At 46.1% G+C, this 19892-nt stretch overlaps 1 protein-coding gene across 3 annotated transcripts in view; it reads left to right on the forward strand.

The window, feature by feature from the left end:
• Positions 1–19892, forward strand: part of LOC144220908 (ATP-binding cassette sub-family C member 12) — a 68531-nt gene that overhangs the window by 25049 nt on the left and 23590 nt on the right. For 2 of the 3 annotated variants that reach the window (XM_077751268.1, XM_077751270.1), the window contains 7 exons: positions 4736–4808; positions 10279–10482; positions 13915–14049; positions 14157–14232; positions 14316–14387; positions 17211–17300; positions 17989–18092. In XM_077751268.1, coding sequence (XP_077607394.1) covers positions 4736–4808; positions 10279–10482; positions 13915–14049; positions 14157–14232; positions 14316–14387; positions 17211–17300; positions 17989–18092 — 754 coding nt within the window. Of the gene's footprint in view, positions 1–4735; positions 4809–10278; positions 10483–13914; positions 14050–14156; positions 14239–14312; positions 14388–17210; positions 17301–17988; positions 18093–19892 lie in introns of all 3 variants that reach the window. The other variant, XM_077751269.1, reaches the window with a different exon arrangement.

A 19892-nucleotide genomic window follows, 5' to 3' on the forward strand; every position in this document is an offset into this window, starting at 1 on the left:
TCTGAATCTCATAGTTAAAGATTGGCAAAGGTAATAATATTAATAATAATCCCCACTGATAGAGAATTTGCAATGCATCAGAAATTGTGCTAATAGCTTTACATCTGTGTTCTTGTTTCCTTCTCACAACCCAATCAGAATTATCAGCCCAATTTTATAGAGTGGAGAGTGACTATCAGGGAGGTACAGTCAGTTCTCCAAGGTTACCTAGCTGGATTCAAATGCAGATTTTTCCGGGGGTGCCTGGGTAGCTTAGTTGGTTAAGGATCCGACTTGAGCTTAGGTAATGATCTCCCGGCTTATAAGTGGGAGCCCTGCGTTGGGCTTTGTGCTGACAGCTCAGAGCCTGGAGTCTGCTTCGGATTCTGTGTCTCCCTCTATCTCTGCCCCTCCCCCTGCTTACTCTCTGTTTCTCTCTCCTTCAAATATAAATAAAACATTAAAAAAATAAAAACAAAAATAAAAAACCTGAGAAAAACCACTAAAAGAAGATTGTTCTGATTTCAAAGGCCCTGGTCTTTTTAAAATAAGTATTCTTGAGTATAGTTGACACACAATGTTACAGTCATTTCAGATGTACAACATAGTGATTCAACTTCTCTGTATGTTATGCTATGCTCCCCCAAAGTGTGGCCACCATCGCATACTATGTATCTCTATTATAATATCATTGAGTAGATACCCTGTGCTGTACCTTTCATCCCCATGACTTATTCATTTTGTAACTGGAACCCTGTATCTCCCACTTTCTCTTCAGCCATTTTGCCCATTACCTCCCCCTCCAGCAATCATAAATTTGTTCTCTGTATTTATGTGTCTGATTCTGCTTTTTGTTTGTTTATTCATTTGTTTGTTTATTTATGTATTTTTAAAATATAATTTATTGCCAAATTGGCTAACATACAGTGTGTAAAGTGTGCTCTTGGTTTTGCGGCAGATTCCATGGTTCCTCGCTTACATACAACACCCAGTACTCATCCCAACAAGTGCCATCTTCAATGCCAATCACCCATTTTCCCCTCTTTCCCTCCCCCCACTCATAAACCCTGTTTTTTCTCTGAATTTAGGAGACTCTTATGGTTTTCCTCCCTCCTTTTCTATTTGTAACTATTTTTTCCTTTCCCTCCCCCCATGGTCTTCCGTTAAATTTCTCAAGATCCACATATGAGTGAAAACATGATATCTGTCTTTCTCTAACTGACTTATTTCACTCATTTAATACCCTCCAGTTCTGTCCACATTACTGGAAATCACATGATTCCATTCTTTTTCATTCCCAAGTACTATTCCAGTGTATATATAAACCACATCTTCTTTATCCATTTATCAGTTAATGAACATTTAGGCTTTTTCTATAATTTGGCTATTGTTAAAAGTGCTGCTATAAACATTGGGTTACATGTGCCCCTATGAATCAGCACTCCTGTATCCCTGGGATAAATTTCTAGTAATGCTATTGCTGGATCCTAGGGTAGTTCTATTTTTAATTTTTTGGGGAACCCCCACACTGTTTTCCAGAGTGGCTGCACCGGTTTGCATTCCCACCAACAGTGCAAGAGGGTTCCCATTTCTCCACATCCTCACCAGCATCTGTTGTTTCCTAAGTTGTTAATGTTAGCCATTCTGACTGGTGTGAGATGGTATCTCATTGTGGTTTTGATTTGTATTTCCCTGATGATGAGTGATGTTGAGCATCTTTTCATGTGTCTATTGGCCATCTGGATGTCTTATTTAGAAAAGTGTCTATTCATGTCTTCTGCCCATTTTTTTCAGGTGTTGAGTTTGCTAAGTTATTTATAGATTTTGGATTCTAACCCTTTATCCGATATGGCATTTGCAAATATCTTTTCCCATTTCATCAGTTGCCTTTTAGTTTTGTTGATTGTTTCCTTTGCTATGCAGAGGGCTTTTTCTTGATGAGGTCCCAATCATTCATTTTTGCTTTTAATTCCCTTGCCTTTGGAGATGTGTCGAAATTGCTGCAGCTGAAGTCAAAGAGCCTGTTGCCTGCTTTCTCCTTTAGGGTTTTGATGGTTTCTTGTCTCACATTTAGGACTTTCATCCATTTTGAGTTTGTTTTTGTGTATGGTGTAAGACAGTGGTATAGTTTCATTCTTCTACATGTTGCTGTCCAGTTCTCCCAGCACCATTTGTTAAAGAGGCTGTCTTTTTTTCCATTGGATACTCTTTCCTGCTTTGTCAAAGATTAGTTGGCCACACATTTGTGAGCGCAACTCTGGGTTCTCTATTCTATTCCATTGGTCTATGTGTCTGTTTTTGTGGCAATACTATACTGTCTTGATGATGATAGCTTTGTAGTAGAGGCTAAAGTCTGGGATTGTGACGCTTCCCACTTTTTCTTCTTCAATATTAATTTTGGCTATTCGGGGTCTTTTGTGGTTCTGTACAAATTTTAGGACTGTTTGTTCTGGCTTTGAGAAGAATGTGAGGCAATTTTGATTGGGGTTGCATTAAATGTGTAGATTGCTTTGGGTAGTATTGACATTTTAACAATACTTATTCTTCCAATCCATGAGTATGGAGTGGTTTTTCCATTTTTTTGTGTCTTCTCCAATTTCCTTCATAAGTTTTCTATAGTTTTCAGCATACAGATATTTTACATCTTTGGTTAGGTTTATTCCTAGGTATTTTATGTTTTTTGTGCAATTGTGAATGGGATCAGTTTCTTGATTTCTCTTTCTGTTGCTTCATTATTGGTGTATAAAAATGTAACCAATTGCATGAATCATTTTATTGACCCATTTGTTGTTAAGTGTCATGTTGTTTACACTTCATGGGTTTTTCCAGAATTTTTCTTGTAATTGATTGGTAGTTTTACACCTGTTGTAATTATAAAAGATGTGTGCTTTGATTTCAGTCTTCTGAAATTTATTGAAGCTTGTTTTGTGTCCTAATGTGTGATGTATTCTGGAAAATGTTTCATGTGCACTTGAAAAGAATGTGTATTCTGTTGTTTTTGGATAGAATGTTATTTATATATCTCTGAGATTCATCTGGTCTACTGTGTCATTCAAAGATACTGTTTTCTTATTTATTTTCAGCCAGGATAGTCTATCCACCAATGTACATGGGATATTAAATTGTCTATTATTGTATTACCATCAAATTCTCTCTTTATATTCATTAATATTTGCTTTATGTATTTAGGTGCTCCAATGTTGGACACATAGATATTTAGAGTTGTTATATCCTCCAGTGGGATTGATCCTTTTATCATTATGTAATACTTTGTCTCTTATGACAGTCTTTGTTTTAAAGTCTATTTTGTCTAATGTAAATGTTGCTACCTTGCCAAAGCCCCTGATCTTAACCACCATGTGCCAACTGCTCCTAAAGTTGGCATATGGGCATGATGCCCAGGGCTATGCCCAGCTTCTGCTCTAGGGTATTGAGTGCTGCTAGGGGCCAGTGTGCCAGATGAAGGGTAGCTACTCATGATCTGCCTGCTCACTCTCTTGCTGGTGCCCTTTATTGGGAAGGTATGTCTTATAAAGTCTGAGTTGTGAGGTTTGCCCATTGTCATGCATTGAGAAGAGAGGATCCCAATGATGATGATGATGGTAATGATATCAGTTAACTAATAAATAAATTATTCAACTAATTAACCTTTGTGGAGGCAGGCAGCCTTTTAAGTGGGACAGAAACCTAGGGCCCAGTGGCTGGAACTGGCTGCTTTTTGGATAGGGCGTGAGCTTGAACTGACACTAGGCACACCAGGGAATTCAGAGCATGAACCAGTTCCTGAAGCAGCTATGTGGTGTACTCTGGTGCCCTGGGAGAGATTCTATCTAGAGTGGGGGAAGTCTGAGTGGGAATGAGGTACAGGGAAAACCAAGGGAGGGGGGTGTGAAATTTTCTCATAGCTTGAGGTCTGGACATCTCTGAGTTCTTATCCACTAACTTATTGACTTTCTTGGATCCCTTGCTCTCAGAAGTCCCCAAGGAGAAGGACTGGGGTCATGCCCAGTAGGTTATGAGACCCCCAGCTTTGCTGTCCTTTGCAGGATGAGGGGCTGATCCCAGCATCATAGCTACTAAGAGTTGGTTAGGGCCTTGCCCATTAGAGTCCCCACAGACTGGTCCAGGGCTAGACAGTACGTAATGCTGAGGGATATTCCAAAGGGCTGGAAGGTCTAAGGAACTGGAATCTTATTCCTGCTTGGCCTCTCTGTTCCTCAAATAGTATTCTCTATGCCCAGTGTCTCAGGTGTCCCTGCTTCCCTAACCTTGTAGGAGTTACTCGTGGATAGAGGAGCATCCTGGAGCAGATGTCAGAGTCATCATTAGTAATCATCCGAGCACCCTGTTATTACCCTCTACCAACACACATCTCTTCCATTCATGGTCGTGCATCCTTTGGGAGGCCTCCCATGGTGACCTCAGCCCATACTTGTCACTCCCTTCTCTGACTCCCAAGAGCAGTGCTAGCAGTTGGTGCCCCTAGTTTTTCCTTTAGAGGTTCCATGTACACTGGTATCATCTCCCCTTCAAGGCAGGAAGCCTGTGAGGGGAGGAGACAACCTGACTCAACTCCACATCAGGTGTGGGGGGAATCAGTACGGGTCAAGGGGAAACTGTCCTTGTACATCAAAGATGAAGCAACTGGCCACCTCCTTGCCTTACCCCAGTGACATCAGCAATGCCTTTCCAGGCAACCCAGGGCAGCAATGGGGTCTTTTGTTATCACACTGACTTCTGACATTTGTGTCCACAGGTATCAGCACACAGTTCGTGTCTGTGCCCTCCAGGAGGACCTGAGCAGCCTTCCTTATGGAGACCTGACTGAGGTGAGCAGAGCTGGGAGCTCAGCCCCACTGCAGTGGCATGGGTCAAAAGGGCTGAGGCTGAAAGGCCCCAATTACATCCACATTTATATTCCGTGGAGAACAGGAAGGTCCCAAGAAATGTGGGACAAGCCAGGTTCTACCATCCTGAACTCTCCATCTCAGTTTATTCTTGGGGGAATATTACAACGGATGTGGTACCAACTCCACCTGTGTTGGGTTCAGCATTGTCACTCCTGGGGCCATTCCCAGTCCACCTGTTATCTTAGGGAAGCTTTCTGGTGAAAGCTGTTTCCATATCTCATGGGCTGCCTCTGTCCTCCAAAGACAGAGGTCCAGGGGTACAGCATTATGACTGGAGTCTCAAGGGCCCCTTCTTGTCTCATTTGCTCTGCCATCCAAACATTACTCCCAGCTGCTTGTCCCAAGAGCTGCCTGGGTCCTGGGTGGAGCCTGCCAACTGGGGTGACTAGAAGGTGGTCACTGTGCCAACTTCCTGTCTCCCCATCCCAGTGTGTCCTCTGCTTAGTCTTACCACCTTGCCAAAAGTCCCAAAGGATACCAGAGAGCTAACGCATCTTGAAGAAAAACCAGTTTGGAACACATGGCTTTTCTCTGCTAGTGCCCTTAATGTGCCTGTGTCAAGGAAATGGCCACCACAGCCATCCTGCCCTGGCATTCAAGACCTCTCTTGCTGCAGTCCTGGCCCACCTTCCCAGGGTTTGCTTCTACTCATACCCACCTGCCCACCTAAGTATGCACTTGCCTTCCAGCCTCTAGACCCTTGTATGTGCTATTGGTACCACCCTTTGAGTTCCAATCCCAAATCCACCCCCTGGAGGGGGAGACTTCCCTTTCTTGAATCCTATGGTCTGATGTAATTTGCCCCAGAATACTTGGCTTATGCTTCTCAGTATACATTCAGTTAAATTCTGCTTTGTACCATTATTATGTGTATTACTGATAGGCCTCCACTTTCTGTTAGTATGTGAGCTCACAATAGATAGGAGACTTTTTCGGTCCAGCTTCATGTATCCTTCCCCAGTGCTCAACCCAATGCCTGGCTCAACCTAATGGGGGCTCACTTCGGGGTCAGTNGTTCTCCCAGCACCATTTGTTAAAGAGGCTGTCTTTTTTTCCATTGGATACTCTTTCCTGCTTTGTCAAAGATTAGTTGGCCACACATTTGTGAGCGCAACTCTGGGTTCTCTATTCTATTCCATTGGTCTATGTGTCTGTTTTTGTGGCAATACTATACTGTCTTGATGATGATAGCTTTGTAGTAGAGGCTAAAGTCTGGGATTGTGACGCTTCCCACTTTTTCTTCTTCAATATTAATTTTGGCTATTCGGGGTCTTTTGTGGTTCTGTACAAATTTTAGGACTGTTTGTTCTGGCTTTGAGAAGAATGTGAGGCAATTTTGATTGGGGTTGCATTAAATGTGTAGATTGCTTTGGGTAGTATTGACATTTTAACAATACTTATTCTTCCAATCCATGAGTATGGAGTGGTTTTTCCATTTTTTTGTGTCTTCTCCAATTTCCTTCATAAGTTTTCTATAGTTTTCAGCATACAGATATTTTACATCTTTGGTTAGGTTTATTCCTAGGTATTTTATGTTTTTTGTGCAATTGTGAATGGGATCAGTTTCTTGATTTCTCTTTCTGTTGCTTCATTATTGGTGTATAAAAATGTAACCAATTGCATGAATCATTTTATTGACCCATTTGTTGTTAAGTGTCATGTTGTTTACACTTCATGGGTTTTTCCAGAATTTTTCTTGTAATTGATTGGTAGTTTTACACCTGTTGTAATTATAAAAGATGTGTGCTTTGATTTCAGTCTTCTGAAATTTATTGAAGCTTGTTTTGTGTCCTAATGTGTGATGTATTCTGGAAAATGTTTCATGTGCACTTGAAAAGAATGTGTATTCTGTTGTTTTTGGATAGAATGTTATTTATATATCTCTGAGATTCATCTGGTCTACTGTGTCATTCAAAGATACTGTTTTCTTATTTATTTTCAGCCAGGATAGTCTATCCACCAATGTACATGGGATATTAAATTGTCTATTATTGTATTACCATCAAATTCTCTCTTTATATTCATTAATATTTGCTTTATGTATTTAGGTGCTCCAATGTTGGACACATAGATATTTAGAGTTGTTATATCCTCCAGTGGGATTGATCCTTTTATCATTATGTAATACTTTGTCTCTTATGACAGTCTTTGTTTTAAAGTCTATTTTGTCTAATGTAAATGTTGCTACCTTGCCAAAGCCCCTGATCTTAACCACCATGTGCCAACTGCTCCTAAAGTTGGCATATGGGCATGATGCCCAGGGCTATGCCCAGCTTCTGCTCTAGGGTATTGAGTGCTGCTAGGGGCCAGTGTGCCAGATGAAGGGTAGCTACTCATGATCTGCCTGCTCACTCTCTTGCTGGTGCCCTTTATTGGGAAGGTATGTCTTATAAAGTCTGAGTTGTGAGGTTTGCCCATTGTCATGCATTGAGAAGAGAGGATCCCAATGATGATGATGATGGTAATGATATCAGTTAACTAATAAATAAATTATTCAACTAATTAACCTTTGTGGAGGCAGGCAGCCTTTTAAGTGGGACAGAAACCTAGGGCCCAGTGGCTGGAACTGGCTGCTTTTTGGATAGGGCGTGAGCTTGAACTGACACTAGGCACACCAGGGAATTCAGAGCATGAACCAGTTCCTGAAGCAGCTATGTGGTGTACTCTGGTGCCCTGGGAGAGATTCTATCTAGAGTGGGGGAAGTCTGAGTGGGAATGAGGTACAGGGAAAACCAAGGGAGGGGGGTGTGAAATTTTCTCATAGCTTGAGGTCTGGACATCTCTGAGTTCTTATCCACTAACTTATTGACTTTCTTGGATCCCTTGCTCTCAGAAGTCCCCAAGGAGAAGGACTGGGGTCATGCCCAGTAGGTTATGAGACCCCCAGCTTTGCTGTCCTTTGCAGGATGAGGGGCTGATCCCAGCATCATAGCTACTAAGAGTTGGTTAGGGCCTTGCCCATTAGAGTCCCCACAGACTGGTCCAGGGCTAGACAGTACGTAATGCTGAGGGATATTCCAAAGGGCTGGAAGGTCTAAGGAACTGGAATCTTATTCCTGCTTGGCCTCTCTGTTCCTCAAATAGTATTCTCTATGCCCAGTGTCTCAGGTGTCCCTGCTTCCCTAACCTTGTAGGAGTTACTCGTGGATAGAGGAGCATCCTGGAGCAGATGTCAGAGTCATCATTAGTAATCATCCGAGCACCCTGTTATTACCCTCTACCAACACACATCTCTTCCATTCATGGTCGTGCATCCTTTGGGAGGCCTCCCATGGTGACCTCAGCCCATACTTGTCACTCCCTTCTCTGACTCCCAAGAGCAGTGCTAGCAGTTGGTGCCCCTAGTTTTTCCTTTAGAGGTTCCATGTACACTGGTATCATCTCCCCTTCAAGGCAGGAAGCCTGTGAGGGGAGGAGACAACCTGACTCAACTCCACATCAGGTGTGGGGGGAATCAGTACGGGTCAAGGGGAAACTGTCCTTGTACATCAAAGATGAAGCAACTGGCCACCTCCTTGCCTTACCCCAGTGACATCAGCAATGCCTTTCCAGGCAACCCAGGGCAGCAATGGGGTCTTTTGTTATCACACTGACTTCTGACATTTGTGTCCACAGGTATCAGCACACAGTTCGTGTCTGTGCCCTCCAGGAGGACCTGAGCAGCCTTCCTTATGGAGACCTGACTGAGGTGAGCAGAGCTGGGAGCTCAGCCCCACTGCAGTGGCATGGGTCAAAAGGGCTGAGGCTGAAAGGCCCCAATTACATCCACATTTATATTCCGTGGAGAACAGGAAGGTCCCAAGAAATGTGGGACAAGCCAGGTTCTACCATCCTGAACTCTCCATCTCAGTTTATTCTTGGGGGAATATTACAACGGATGTGGTACCAACTCCACCTGTGTTGGGTTCAGCATTGTCACTCCTGGGGCCATTCCCAGTCCACCTGTTATCTTAGGGAAGCTTTCTGGTGAAAGCTGTTTCCATATCTCATGGGCTGCCTCTGTCCTCCAAAGACAGAGGTCCAGGGGTACAGCATTATGACTGGAGTCTCAAGGGCCCCTTCTTGTCTCATTTGCTCTGCCATCCAAACATTACTCCCAGCTGCTTGTCCCAAGAGCTGCCTGGGTCCTGGGTGGAGCCTGCCAACTGGGGTGACTAGAAGGTGGTCACTGTGCCAACTTCCTGTCTCCCCATCCCAGTGTGTCCTCTGCTTAGTCTTACCACCTTGCCAAAAGTCCCAAAGGATACCAGAGAGCTAACGCATCTTGAAGAAAAACCAGTTTGGAACACATGGCTTTTCTCTGCTAGTGCCCTTAATGTGCCTGTGTCAAGGAAATGGCCACCACAGCCATCCTGCCCTGGCATTCAAGACCTCTCTTGCTGCAGTCCTGGCCCACCTTCCCAGGGTTTGCTTCTACTCATACCCACCTGCCCACCTAAGTATGCACTTGCCTTCCAGCCTCTAGACCCTTGTATGTGCTATTGGTACCACCCTTTGAGTTCCAATCCCAAATCCACCCCCTGGAGGGGGAGACTTCCCTTTCTTGAATCCTATGGTCTGATGTAATTTGCCCCAGAATACTTGGCTTATGCTTCTCAGTATACATTCAGTTAAATTCTGCTTTGTACCATTATTATGTGTATTACTGATAGGCCTCCACTTTCTGTTAGTATGTGAGCTCACAATAGATAGGAGACTTTTTCGGTCCAGCTTCATGTATCCTTCCCCAGTGCTCAACCCAATGCCTGGCTCAACCTAATGGGGGCTCACTTCGGGGTCAGTTGGACAGAGTAACCTACAGTAGGCTTTCTAGCTTTTCATCTTTTCTACCAATACTTACTGAGTGCCTTCTCTGGATCAGGTGTGGTGCCAGGCTTTACAGATACGGTGGTGAACAAGGTAGACATGCTTTCTATCTTTGTAGAACTTAGAAGTCCTAGTGGGGGTTGGGAATTGATCCACAAGCAAGCAAATAGAGAGTCCCCTTGTCCATCTGCTTCCAACCACTTCTCCCTCCTGTTCACCTGTCCACGATCCCAGACTTTTCTGCTCAACAATTCCCTTTGGTGTTAATGGTCAAAACATAGCCCCTCCCTATGGGATATGAACTGGAATGGGGCTGTTATAAGGTAGATCGTTCTCACTGATAATTGGAATGAGTTTTTCCCCTAGTTGCCACTGCCCACCAGGCTTCCTGCAGAAGCAAATATTCTACTTCCCAAAGCATCTGATGTATTCCGGGGTCCTCATAAGGGATGAGGGATCTGGAACATAGTAAGGGTCAGTCTACAGAAGAGTCTTAAGAAGCTTCAAGAAGTTCCTATTCCCTGAGGACTGCAGGGTGGGGGTAGAGCCTAGAGATAAGCAATAGTATTGCTCCTGTCTACAGATTGGGGAGCGGGGCCTCAACCTCTCTGGGGGGCAGAGACAGAGGATCAGTCTGGCCCGTGCTGTCTACTCAAACCATGAAATCTACCTGCTGGATGACCCCCTGTCAGCTGTGGATGCCCACGTGGGGAAGCATGTCTTTGAGGAGTGCATTAAGAAGACACTCAGCGGGAAGACCATCGTTCTGGTGACCCACCAACTGCAGGTGACTGGGGCTGGCAGGATTGATGAGGCCACAGGATGAGTGTGGCACCTAATGCTCACAGACTCTCCTCTTCTGCCTAAACCTGCCTCTCTCATCTGAGGCTGTCCTCACCTGGACAGGGTCAGGGAGGCAGCAAGGTGTGGAGGCTACACTCATGATTCTCCCCAGCCATCCCTGCTTGCATATAGCCCTGCCTGCTCCTCTCTGTGCATAGCCTCTATTGGTCCTAACTTTGGATTCAGTGGGGCCAAGACCTTTCTTCTACTAGAAGGTAGAGTCTCTGGGAGCAGTGGACCCCTATCTATGGGGTGGACATAGGGCACCTCCTCCAGCTCTGGACCACTGATGGTAGGGAGATGGGAAGCCAGGTGGAAACAATTCAGACCCACCCTTCCACCAACAAGGGTTGGGTAGGTCTGAGCCCAGAGAGTCTGGGAGGGGGATAGGGGGCCCAAATGTCCCTGGTATCACTAGCCAGGGGTAAAGGCTGGAAACCAGGACTTTTGGGCTAAGACAAAACTCTTCTTGCTCACAGCCATTCTCTCAGGCTTAGACATGAATCTTGCTGAGGGGTTACTGAGCTTGCCCTGATTGGGCTTGGCAGGTTGGGGACAGTCTCACAATGTCAGCCTCATCGAGGGTTATGAATGCCTTGACGAATCCAAGGAATCCAAGACTCCTCTCCACCCTGACACAAACCAGATTTCCCCCTGCTTCTGCCTGCCCTCTCCACAGTGAGCCCCTAGAGGTGTGTGGTATGTTCGTGTGTATCTGTGTGTATATACATTGGTACATCTCCTGCTGGAGGAGAGATCCCCAGGACTGACCTGCACTGAGATGACTGTTGGAGCAGAAATCCTGTCCTTTCCTCTCCTGCCACCTATGGGGAAAACGTTTAACAGGGGCCTGGTCTGGGGGTAAGAGGCAGATCTCATAGCCTTTGTATGGTAAGTCAACCTAGGGAAGGGGGAGGCAAATGAGGTTTCTATGGCTACAGGATGTTCTGGCCAGCATTTCTAGGATCTTCTATCATTGTCTAGAAGGGCCAGCTTGAAAAGGGGGAAATTTCTTAAAGACCCAGGGAAACCATTCCTTCCCATTGCTGTAGCTCTGCCTCCAGCCTCTTTGCTGAGGACTGGGGTTCTCAGAATAAGCTCCAAGCATCTTAATTTTGGGTTGACTCTGAGTGGGCTCAATAACCTCCAGGAAGCATCCAGTGGGGTTGGTGTTGACAAGTTCCTCAGCTGGCCACTAATCAAAGTGGAGGAGAAGGTTGGGTTTCTTCTGGATCCCCCACGAGGTCAGTGGAAATGGGTTCTTGCCCAGCCAGGGTGCTAAATGTTGTAATCATGGCTCTGCACCATGAAGGTCCAGTTCTTGGAGACCACCTGTAGTGGGGAGGGCTGTCTTCCTAAGGGGTCCTGGGTATCTAGAGGGGGACTTGTGGCTCCTAATAAATGTGGGCCATAGCTGTCCTTGCAGGAGTCCTCACTGGGGACAGTCATCACATATGCCCAGTGGAGTCTTTCAACCTTGATGACTAATACCATGACCTCAGGCAAGAACTATCTTTTCCTCAGGCCTAAGTCTCCTCAGAGTCTACCTTTTTCCAAGGTCATTGTCTTTCACTTTTTGAGTGTTGAAAAATGCAAGCATCCACCAGATGGCACTGGAGTCTCAGTCCAGCTGTCCATTGTTGGGGAGGAGGGGGCTCAGAGCCCCTGAACTGGAGTCCCTGGGCTTTCTAGAACATTTCTCCACTGCTTTTACTCTCAGGCCCACAGCTGATCCAGATGTTTCCCAGTGCTTGGGCTGGATGATTGCTCTTCTTTTACTTGAGGAAACAAATGAAATAAGAGCTGTTTGCCACTGTAATCCAACCCAGTGTCAGATTTTGTGAGTTTGCAGAACAAAACTGCTCAAATCATTCCAGGTCTCACTGGTGTGAACTAGGGAAGTAGGGAGCTCACTGTCTAGAGGACCTTCACCAGGGGCTCACTGGGCTGCATTGTGCACCTACACACAGGTAGAAAAGGCTCTGGGGCTGTTGCAGGCCTCATACCAGTGCCTCAGTTTCCCTATCTGGAGAATGGGCTGGTAACAAAAGCTGCCACTTCCTTTACTGGCTTGTGGGAGATTGAGAGACAAGAGACAAAACAAGATTAGGCTTTGAAAAGTTAGAAGATGCTGTATACAGGTGAGAGGTTATTTTCAGGAAAAAGACTCTCTCAGAAAGCATCTCAACCGGACATTAAAAGCCAAACTGTTCCTGTTTGGGCTATCCGGGAAAGTGGACAAGAAGCTGAGTCATTAGTCCAAGGGAAGCAGAAAGGCTGGAGCTGTGCAAGCTGTCAGAACGGCTGTCATTTGGCCTTTTGGGCATCTTCCCCATTTCCCCAACACCTCATCGGGAATACAATGACCAAATGTAGCCACTTCTCTGAAGCTTCACATCAAGAGCATGAAAAGCTGATTTGACCTTGGGTAGACCCCAGGTACAGGGGAATACTTCTGGCCTGTATTGCAAAGGCTTCTTTAGGCTAAACTGTCTTAAATCTCATAGTATCTTGCCCCAGTACAAGGGGCTTCCTGATCTTAGATGGGTTGACCTGGCCCTCTGGAGAGAGCTCTATCTCATTCCAAATGTGGGGAAACCCCTCTTAGCAGAACTCTTTGATCTCAGGAGTGATATGCAAACGAAGGGAACTCAAACTAGAAAAATAAAAGTGCTTTGGGAAAAATGTAGGATGTTATATTAAATGTAGTTATATTTTTATTGTACAGATAAAGTTGGTGTAAACTCCTGAAGCCAGGGGGTATGGCCTGGTGGCCAGGGTCCAGGGTCTGCTCTTGGGCTAGATGAAGATGATGAGGTGCTTTATAGCAGCAGAGGGAGGCTGTTGCTGAGGTCACCTTTCCCCTCTCCACCAAATCTTATCTTGCAGTAACTTGTCAATTTATATTCCAAATCCCCCTTGCTCCCTGATCCGATTTCTTAGCACGGCAGCTCATTTAGGGAACAATAGGAAAGGAAGAGTCAATGTACTTTATAGTGACAACCAGAGGCTCCCTTTGTACTCATGACCCCAGTGTTCACTAGATCAGTGCTTCTCAACTGGGGGCCATTTTGCCCTTTAGAGGGCATTTGTCAATATCTGGAGACATTTTTGCTTGTCACAAGTGGGATGGGGGTTGCTATTGGCATCTAGCAGGTTAAAGAGCAGGGAGGCTGCTAAATATCTTATGATGCACAGGACAGCCCCCCATTCCTGCCCCAACAACAAAAAATCATCCGGCCCTCAGTGCCAATAGTGACAAGGCTGATAACCTCTGTACTAGAGGAACTTGGGATACCCTGGATGGGAGTTTGGTTACCGTGCTCTTCTCTTAGCAGGCAGAAGTTCACTATAGATCACTTTAATATCTCTGCAGTTCTTGGAGTCTTGTGATGAAGTCATTTTGTTAGAAAATGGAGAGATTTGTGAAAAGGGAACCCACAAGGAGTTAATGGAGGAGAGAGGGTGTTATGCAAAGCTGATTCACAACCTCCGAGGGTTGCAATTCAAGGTAACTCTTTATACCAGGGCACAGAGATGGGGTCCTTTCCTCGCGATCTCCAGCCCGGGAGAAATTCTGTCATTTAGCTTTCAGAAGGCATGTCATTTTGTCTCCAGGATCCTGAGCACATTTACAATGCAGCAATGGTGGAAGCCCTTAAGGAGAGCCCCACTGAGAGAGATGGAGATGCTGGTACAATCTGAGTTCGAACTGCTCCTCTCTTATCGCCTGTGGCTCATGAGTGGACACAGATCTCTCTTTATTTCTCACCCTAGTTTTGGCTCCAGGAGATGGGAAAGATGACAAAAAAGAAACTGAAACAGACTCAGAATTTATAGACATAAAAGGTATTTGCTATTTGTTCCCTCAGTTACATAGTCTTAAATATTGGGTGAGCATCACTATTCTGGATAGAGAAATGTAGGCACAGTGTATGTCCTTCTGGGCAGTTAGAATTATACAGTTTACTGTCATGTGAGCCGTGGGGTTCAATTGTCAGAGTCCAAACTCTGGCTCAACCAGTTGCTAGTTTTGTGAGTTTGTGCATGGTACTTGGCCACTCTGAATCTTAGTTTCTTAATCCATAAAATGGGGAAATAATAGTACCAACTCATACGTTCTTGCAAAGATTACATGAGAAACTGCACATAAAATGATTGGCCCCGTGCCTGACATATAGTAACCCTCAACAGTTATTACTGTTGTTAGTGAGAAAAGGTCAAAGCAAAGATTGATTAGAGGCAAAAGTACACAGAGGAGTTGTTTCACACTCTTTATGGGGAGCATTGAGAAAGGATTTTGCAGTAGTGACAAGATTAGGACTAAGCATTCTTCTCTGTGCTGGGCACCACACTAGTCTGCATGGACAAAAATATGCCCCTTGTCTCAGGATGTCCTGGTCTGGTGGGGGTCATGGGCAAGGGGATCATCATGGGAAACTGGGCTAAGGGTAATGGGGACTTGGGGTGGGCATAACAAGTCAGAGAGGGCACCGCAGAGGGGGCAACCTTGGGACTGGTCCCCAGAGTTTTCCGAGGTCACTGTGGTAAGAAGGTGGGGGATGGGGGGATTTGGAATTGAGGGCAGGATGGAATTCTAGGAATGAAGAGAGGAGAGATGTGGGAGATAAGCCTGGTGTGGGCCAGCCTCACCAGACTGCCTCTTCTCATCCCCACCCCTGCATCCATTCAACACTTGCACACCTACTCTGTGCCCTGCCCAGGGCTGGGCACCAAGCATACAGGGGTCTACATCTACCACTTCTTTCTTCAAAGTGCCCATAGTGAGGTGACTTTCCAAGTTAGAGCTCTGTTCCTCAATAATACATAGCTGGAAAAAAAAAAAACCCTCAGTGTATTTCATCAAGCTTAAGATACCATCCATTTTAAGATCACCATCGTTTTATGTACCACTTAGAAAGGAAAATCTTTGCCAATTAAATGATATGGCATACTACTGAATAGAAGGCACATCCTGATTTCGGAGATGTTAAAATGTGAAAAAAATGTGAGTCTTTGAATCGATGAAATTTGGCACCGTTAATGGTGCTTGTGACAAATGCATGCATGTTTGGAAAGACAACATATTTTTATCACTCTGGAGGCTGCCAAGGCTGAAGTGAGGTACTCACCATCTCTTCCATGCCTTCCCAGGAAAGCTCCAGGCTGCCCAGGATGTGAAGTCCTGTGACAAGAGTAAACCCTGCTCCTCTTTCCCTTCTCACTCCCCTTCTTTGGAAGGGAAAGCAAACATGTGAAATGCTCTGAAAGCTATAGGAAGGGAGCCAGTTAAAGGTGGCAGTGTCCAGCATGCCTGGTATCAGGGCTTTTTTTTTTTTAAGGCACAGCAAGGTGAACAGAGAATCCGCAACATTCCTGGCCAGGCTGGCAGGCTGCAAGGGGGTTTGACCACTTCCTTTTGTGTTCCAGGATGCCTTTCATTTGGCTCTACCGACCCGCTTAGGCATCTCCCTCATTTTACAGGCCCAGAGAGAAACACAATGAGAAAAAGTCAGGCTGAACATTTTCAAAGAAGCACAAAGGTTCCTAGGTGGAGGGTATAATAGTAGCTCTATTCATGGAGGCACCTTTGAGGTATGACTGCTATCTTCCTCGAAGCAAGGTGCAGAGAGCCCATGTGCAGGGGGCAGCCTTGTGTCTAGTTCTATTTATCTCTGTTTATAAAAGCTACATATGGTGTAGGATTCTGCTTTGGAGCTGACATTTTCATGCTTCTCTGTGAAGAAGAGGAAGGGGATGAGTACTTGGTTCTGACTGCTGAATGTTTAACCACACATCCCTGTACCTCTGAATGTGGTTTCCATGAGAATTTGACAGTCATTTTCCTTTCCCTTTGGAAAGTGGAGAGGACTTGGGACAGCCACATGGACAGAATCAGGAGTCCATGCAGTGGCTGATCAAGAAGGATGCCCCGGGTTTCTTCTGCGAGGCGTGAGCTCTGAGAAGACAAGAGCCACCTGCTTCCTGGTCACCCTGCAGTAAGTGCTGTGGGTGCCTTTAGCACTTCAGCACATGCAGCCAGATTTCCAGCTGGACTCCTTTGCCCAAGGGCTCTCTCTGGAAACTGCCAACCTCAGGTCAAACTAGAAGTGCTGGTGAATTAACCCCCACAGGGAGGAGCCCTCATCCAGTGGCCAGTGGGAGTTGTAGAAATATCCCAGATCCCTCTGGTCGGGTAAAAAGCCTGTGAGGTGTGTGTTCCACACTGGCTCTGACATTTTTCTACCTGGGATTAAGCTCCAGTTGCCCACAGGAGTCTCTGGCTTGATGAGATGTCTTTTGGCTGCTACCTTTCCTCCCCTTCCGACTCCCTAAAGCTCCTGAATAAGCTGCATGCACTCATGCCCCTTTCTTAGAAACTGTTACTGGAGAGCTATACCAAAACAACCCCATATCCCAGAGGCGAGCACATAGTAGGTGCTTAATAAATATTTCTTGAAAGACGGAAAGCCACCTGCCTTACAGGGCTGTGATGAGGAAATAACGTGAGCAAAAGTGTGCTGGGAATTTCAAAGCATAGGATAAATGGAAGGAAGGGGGAGAACAGCCCCCTCTTCCGATGGGGGTGTGGGGTATGCAGGAGGGGTGTGCCTGCCCTTCTGGGCTCCTGCCCCACCCGCAGGTGCCACAGGACTCTGTCTGTCTCTGTAGTTCCTCTGCACCAGCTCGTCCAGACTGAATCTCCTCAGGAAGGAACCGTGACCTGGAAAACGTATCACACATACATTAAGGCTTCTGGAGGTTTGTTATAAAACAATGGGTTTCTTGATTTAATTTGCATTAAAAACATCCTTTCTCAAACTGTGGGGTTCACATTTTATAATTTCCTTAACAATTACTCCTTTTATGCTAGACCCATTTGTCAATGCTTTTATTCCCTCCTCCCCCCACTAAAAATCTGAAGTCTGATAATACAGCCTTTTAAATGGAATCACCCTTTAGCTCCATTAAAGCTGCCAGATGCTATTTATTGAAACTGAATGAGCAGCAGCATGAACCAGCCATGCTTCTTCTGCACCTCGCTGCCTCATCACTGAGTGCAGGGGCCATCCGCTCATAGCTTGCCTTCAGTGCAAGATCCCATCTCGGCATGCAAAAATACCTTACAGTTTTATTTCTTGTCTCTCCCCAGCAAGACTGTTGTGTTTTGTTTTTTTTTTTTTTTTGAAGAACACTGAGTTGCTTCTATTAAGGTGCATATGGTGTTTTTTTTCAATATATTGGCAACTTGGACCCATTTTCCAACCAGGTAGAACACACGTCCCCATTGGGGTTCAGGGTCTCAACCCCCGACTTGTGGCAGCAACCTGGAACATGGCTCCCAGGGGTGGGGCCCCTTTTCCCTGCAGGCTTTGAATTTTTCATCAGGGTTGGACCTGCTGCAGACCCCTCCTCTGTAACCCTCTGGACCTCTCCCCTCCTCTTGCAGGGTACCTCCTCTCTCTCTTTGTGGTGTCCCTCTTCCTCCTGATGATCGGCAGCTCTGCCTTCAGCAATTGGTGGCTGGGTCTCTGGCTAGACAAGGGCTCACAGGTGAGTTTCCCTTTGGCCTTGGGAATGTTGAGTTGTGCATACAATGAACCTGCCACTGCCCCTTTCCTGGAAGTTGAGATCAGCTGCTTACACAATTCAAGTCCTGAAATCCCCTTTGATTTTTCAAGACAAGCAGGGCATCTGGATTTTTATGTGTCACCTTCAGGATTGGCTAAGAAGATCATGGTTGTGCCAGGCAAACGCAGCATGTCTGTGGAGTCATGCCTGTGTAGGACAGAGTTAGTCTTGCAGCCTCCACTGTGAGGCACTTCTCAGGAAGGCCCTGGAGGGGCCCTGGGGAAACCTAACATGGATTTTAATCTTCCTGCCTCTGAACAGAAACTGACATCTTATTGTTGACACTGGGGTGTCAGAGGGTTCCTTCTCTCTCTGCTCTCCAAAGTCCCTCTACAGGAACGGGATACACAAAAGCCAGATTTAGTCCCTGGTTGCGCTGCAGAGCCGCTGTGTATCTTTCTGGGACACTGGGTATCTGCCACCCAAGGGTCTTCTCTCGAACACCACCCTTCCTGGGAACAACTAAGTCTGCTCTTGCTGGAGCTTGCTAAAAACTCTCCCAGCTTTTGCCTGATGGTTTCTAAGCTTTCCTGGAGCCCCTGGAAATGCTGTGAGCCCATCCTCCAAGATTACATTTTGGTATAGTTCTGTTTCTATGACAACCAAAATGAGAAGGCATTGGGGAGACATAGGCAAGGGAGAGGTCACTACAGCTCTCCTGGAGGTTGGCACAGCTTTCTGGGGTCATTCCCAAGGGGAGAAGCCAGTGTGGTGCCCTGCACTGTGCAGAAAGAGAGCCATCTCTGGAATATTCCCCCAGATCCTCACTGGCTCATGAAAAGCTCAGGGTTTCTGGTCTGGATGGAACCTCCTCCTAGGTGTGGTGCTTCCCCAGTGGGCCAGTGCCATTGGCTAACTGAGCATGTGGTCATGATGTCAGACCCAGGTGTCTGCCTGGCCCCCCAGACACTGTGGGCACAACCTGATGCATAGTGAAGACTCCTCTGTTCAAGCTGAGCCTTTCATCAATTAGCTCCCTAGGGATGCTTTTGCTTTTATGGATGTTCATCCATCAGCCGTCACCTCTGGTTTACATTTCCACTATTGCTGTAATCAGCAAAATGGCATTTAGAAGAAAGATGCTTGTTTACTCCCCAAAGGCAGTCTTGACTTTTAGCACATGGCTCAGAGAAAAATGGAACTGCCAATTTCTCAGGAGGAGGAGATGGCCTCTCCCAGAAATGCTAGCAAAAATGTGTATTCTCCCCACAGCAGGATGGAGCCGCATGCTATCTCCTTGAATCTTCCCAGAGGCCTGTGGTTTACCTGGCTCCCTCCTCCCCACCAGGGACTTCAGGGTAGTGAACCAGTGCCTTCCAAATGCCACTCAAGGAAAGGAAACGGGGTGGAGGAGGTGCTCTCCCCATTCTACAGAGAGGCCCCCCACATCTCCTCAAGGCCTGGTGGCTTCTGCCAGGCAGGTTCTTGATACCCTGTCCTCTTTGGACTGCCTGAGGGCTGTTCAGCCAGCCTCTTGGCATCCAGATTTCTTGTGCTTCCTTAATCTTCCTGGCCCAACATCACCTTTTGTCTCCTGAGGCATAGTTAGCTTCTGGGACAGAAGCTATCTCACTACTGTACCTGCCTGGTTTGTCTGTTTTGCTTTTCCCCGCTGACTGTGCTGGGCCTTCCTTGTAAATCAGGTGGCCCTTGGGGGCTGGCTGCCCAGCAGGAGGACCCATGCAAAGCTCAGAGGTCTTCAAAGGGAAGCGAGCTGATTTC

The sequence above is a fragment of the Crocuta crocuta genome, unplaced genomic scaffold, assembly GCF_008692635.1.
Source record: "Crocuta crocuta isolate KB4526 unplaced genomic scaffold, BGI_CrCroc_1.0 scaffold124, whole genome shotgun sequence".
NCBI classification, from domain to species: Eukaryota; Metazoa; Chordata; class Mammalia; order Carnivora; family Hyaenidae; genus Crocuta; species Crocuta crocuta.